The sequence below is a fragment of the Salminus brasiliensis genome, chromosome 22, assembly GCF_030463535.1.
Source record: "Salminus brasiliensis chromosome 22, fSalBra1.hap2, whole genome shotgun sequence".
Taxonomy (NCBI): Eukaryota; Metazoa; Chordata; class Actinopteri; order Characiformes; family Bryconidae; genus Salminus; species Salminus brasiliensis.
The window spans coordinates 7,910,617-7,913,781 of record NC_132899.1 but is presented as its reverse complement, the minus strand read 5'-3'; the positions used below and the strand labels follow the sequence as shown (position 1 = coordinate 7,913,781).

The 3,165-nt window shown below is 45.5% G+C and overlaps 1 protein-coding gene across 1 annotated transcript; it reads right to left on the bottom strand.

Moving 5' to 3' along the window:
- Positions 1–276: 276 nt before the first annotated feature.
- On the bottom strand, positions 277–1,374 carry kcnj16a (potassium inwardly rectifying channel subfamily J member 16a). Its single transcript, XM_072667921.1, has one exon. It carries the CDS (start codon positions 1,372–1,374, stop codon positions 277–279), a length of 1,098 nt encoding a protein of 365 aa, XP_072524022.1.
- Positions 1,375–3,165: the final 1,791 nt, after the last annotated feature.

The following is a 3,165-nucleotide window of genomic DNA, read 5'->3' as shown; positions in this document are numbered from 1 at the left end:
TCAAGGTTCAGATACCTACCCCTACTAGGACAAATCCCACTGACAGACGAGTCAGGTCTTATTCAGTATGTTAGGTGAGGTTAGTAAGGTAATTTGAGTGGTATGCCATGGAGAATCACTTTTTTAAATATGAGCTCAGCTCTGAGAGCATTATCAATAGTCTAGTGCCCCATTTGGCCTTTCTCACACAGTCTAGGTGCTATAGTGTCCTAGAGAAAAGTGACTCTACTGTAATATACTGGTTAATGTACATTTTTAACCCCATATTTGTCCCAATCACGATTTGTCAGACGTTGTCAGAGGACTTGCATGCTGTGGCTCGTGTTGAGGATCAGCAGAATCCTTCTTTAGTCCATACTCCTCTGCGCTGATTTCTGGCAATGGGACTTTAAAGGTCTGGTGAAACAGGGCATAGTCCACTCTGTAGTATTTCCGGGTAACTCTCAGCATCTCCTGAAATTGCTGGCCCCACAGAATTTCACCTGGGGTGTAGGAGGTGCGTGTCTGGTGGAGAATCCCAGTGCAGTCATCTGTATAGGTGAAAGAAACCACCAGCTCGAAGCTGTCTCTCCGCAGATCTTGCAGGCTTGTCTTATACAGAGGACTGCTGGAATCAATTTTATGAACAATGGTTGCCGGCGTGGCCAGAATGACATTGTTATTTTGGATTTCTAGGTCATGGTAGGATAAGTCAACTTTGCCGGTCATGTGTGCTGTCTGTCGCACCAGTTGTGCATGTGCAGTCCCTTCCACCATGTGGTTTCGCCGGAAGTCGCCGACTCGCCATGACAGGCACAGATGTCCATTTCGCAGGTTAATAACCGCAGCATTGCTGAACCCCACCGTCTGCGCCCTCTTCCGGGCGGATGCCATCTTGGCTATGACGATCCCAATTATAAAAGTGTCAATGAAGACGCTTATGACGTCCTGGATGGTCACGATGATGATGGCCAGCATGCAGTTCTCGGACATGCCACGAGCACCGTAGCCAATGGTCGTCTGTGTCTCAAGAGAGAAGAGGAACGCTGCAGTAAAGCTCCGCACTTCGTAGACGCACGGCTCATTCGTTGGATCCTTTATATCTCCGTGGGCTAGCGCGATGATCCAGAACAGGATGCCAAAAAACAGCCAGGACAGGATGTAGGAGAGTGCAAAGGTCGCAAACATGACCCTCCAGCGGATCTCCACCAGGGTGGTGAAGATGTCCGTCACGTAGAGGAACCATTCTCCAGGAACGTGCCGGAAGATCATGTTGCAGCTTCCGTCTTTGCGCACATAGCGCCGCCTCTTGGAGCAGCAGCCTTCATTGCTGCAACTGCTGAGGTTGTTGTTACAGTGCTGGATGTTGGAGTACTGTGCCGTGCTTGAGTTCATACTGCTGTCCTGGAAAATCTGGAAACAAAAACAGACTCATGAGTGCCTCCTACATCAGAATCAGGGCCTCTGTATTGATGGAGTAAAAGCATGACATTGTGCAGGGTTTCAGGCTTGAGTGACTGGCCCTGCTCATGGAAATCTGGTAGTCTGAAAGCTTGATTTCAGCCCAGGACACCTGGCTTTAATGTTCAGGTGATCCTGAAGACCTAGATTTGTCAGGCTTCTGCAAGTAAAAAGCTGGAGACTGCTAGTTTAAATGGTTCTCAAATAACACTTTGTGGTGCCTGTGATCATTCTGTCGCAGTTCATGCTTTCAAGGGGTAGTGCATTTGCAGAGGATGTTGGTTTTAACTTTGATCAACATTAGAGCCATTCAATGTCTTGAATACACTGATTCATTCAGAGGACAATAATGAGAAGCCTCATAGGCAGCACAACAGACCTAGTGCTGCTGTAAATCAGGGTTGTAAGTCAAACATTGGACTGCAATGTAGTTGCTCTATGCAAGTTTAATAAGGTGTGTGTTCACATGGGACATTTTAACCCAATATTCAGTGACGATTGTCAAGTACTTTATTGTGATATTGTTCCACAGTATTATTATCATTTGTTTGTCAAATTCTTGGTACTTTGGTACACCCTTAGCACTAGCAAAGCTCCTAACAGACGTGAGTAAGGATTTAACACATGTCTCCTCTGATACATGTGAAGCCAGCCACCACCTGTTTTCGTAATGCTGCCGATGAGGCATTGCCAGACAGTTGACATGCTCCGAGGAAAGGTCCCTTGCTCTGCCACACCAGCTAACAAACAGCCAACATTGCATTAAAAGTGAGCGCCACCTACCCAGACCTGGATTCTCTTGGACTCTAGACACTGATGGCAAAGTGGCATAGCTCAGGATTCAAACTCAGAACCCCCCGGGCCATGGTGAAAGCGTATGAGACCGCTGAACCACTCGGAGCCCGCATAGTATTATTTTTACTTCAGTAGTGGTGGCAGTTGAAGAGTTATTAGGGAGCTATTCAGTTTGTTAAAGAAAGGGAAATCCTGTTTGAAGGGAAAACCCATGTTGTTGCACTTTCACAAACCATTTGAGTAAAAAAAGCAAGTGGCAGAATTACAGTGAAGAGTCTGATAATACTGCATTTTATTTGATAAAGTTCATTCTACAGTGTAATAGGTAGTATTGTAGGAGCGGGTTTAGGATTACCTTTTCACTGTTCCACAATGTTCTTTTGAGTGTGCCTAAAATCATTTTATTTTTATTGTGTTTTTTTTTTTTCCATTTTCCAGTGCTCTCCAATGCTCTCTTAAACTCTGTTAGTTTGCCTAAATAGGGAAACAGTAAAAGCTATGCTATTTAGTAAACATAGGCATAGTTTATGTGTTGGTCATCCGTGTTGTGGAGAGTGACGATGGTGTGGGCGGAGCTGCTTGGGTGGTGGTGGAAGAAGGGTTGTGGTTGGGGGGGACTGGTCATTCCATGGTGGTGATTTAATACTAGGGCAACTGGAAACAGACTCTCAGCAGGCCACCAATAAAAGTGGGTAGGATCAGCAACAGTTCAGGGACTTCCCCTAACATCATCCAAAAAGACAAAGTGACCCTTTCTTTGGGTGGAAGTGGCCACGTCATAATAATACAGCTCCCTGTTTGGATCATTATAAGAAACGGCAGAATTCTGTTGGATAATCAGTGGAACAGCTAGAGATGTCTTGTATATCATCTGAACCACATTGCTTTAAACTCACAGGGGAAGAAAAACAGCATGGGTCGATTCATTTC

What these genes read in the sequence shown, in the direction of transcription:
- kcnj16a (XM_072667921.1), bottom strand. Translation starts at nt 1,374, where the DNA reads ATGAACTCAAGCACGGCACAGTACTCCAACATCCAGCACTGTAACAAC.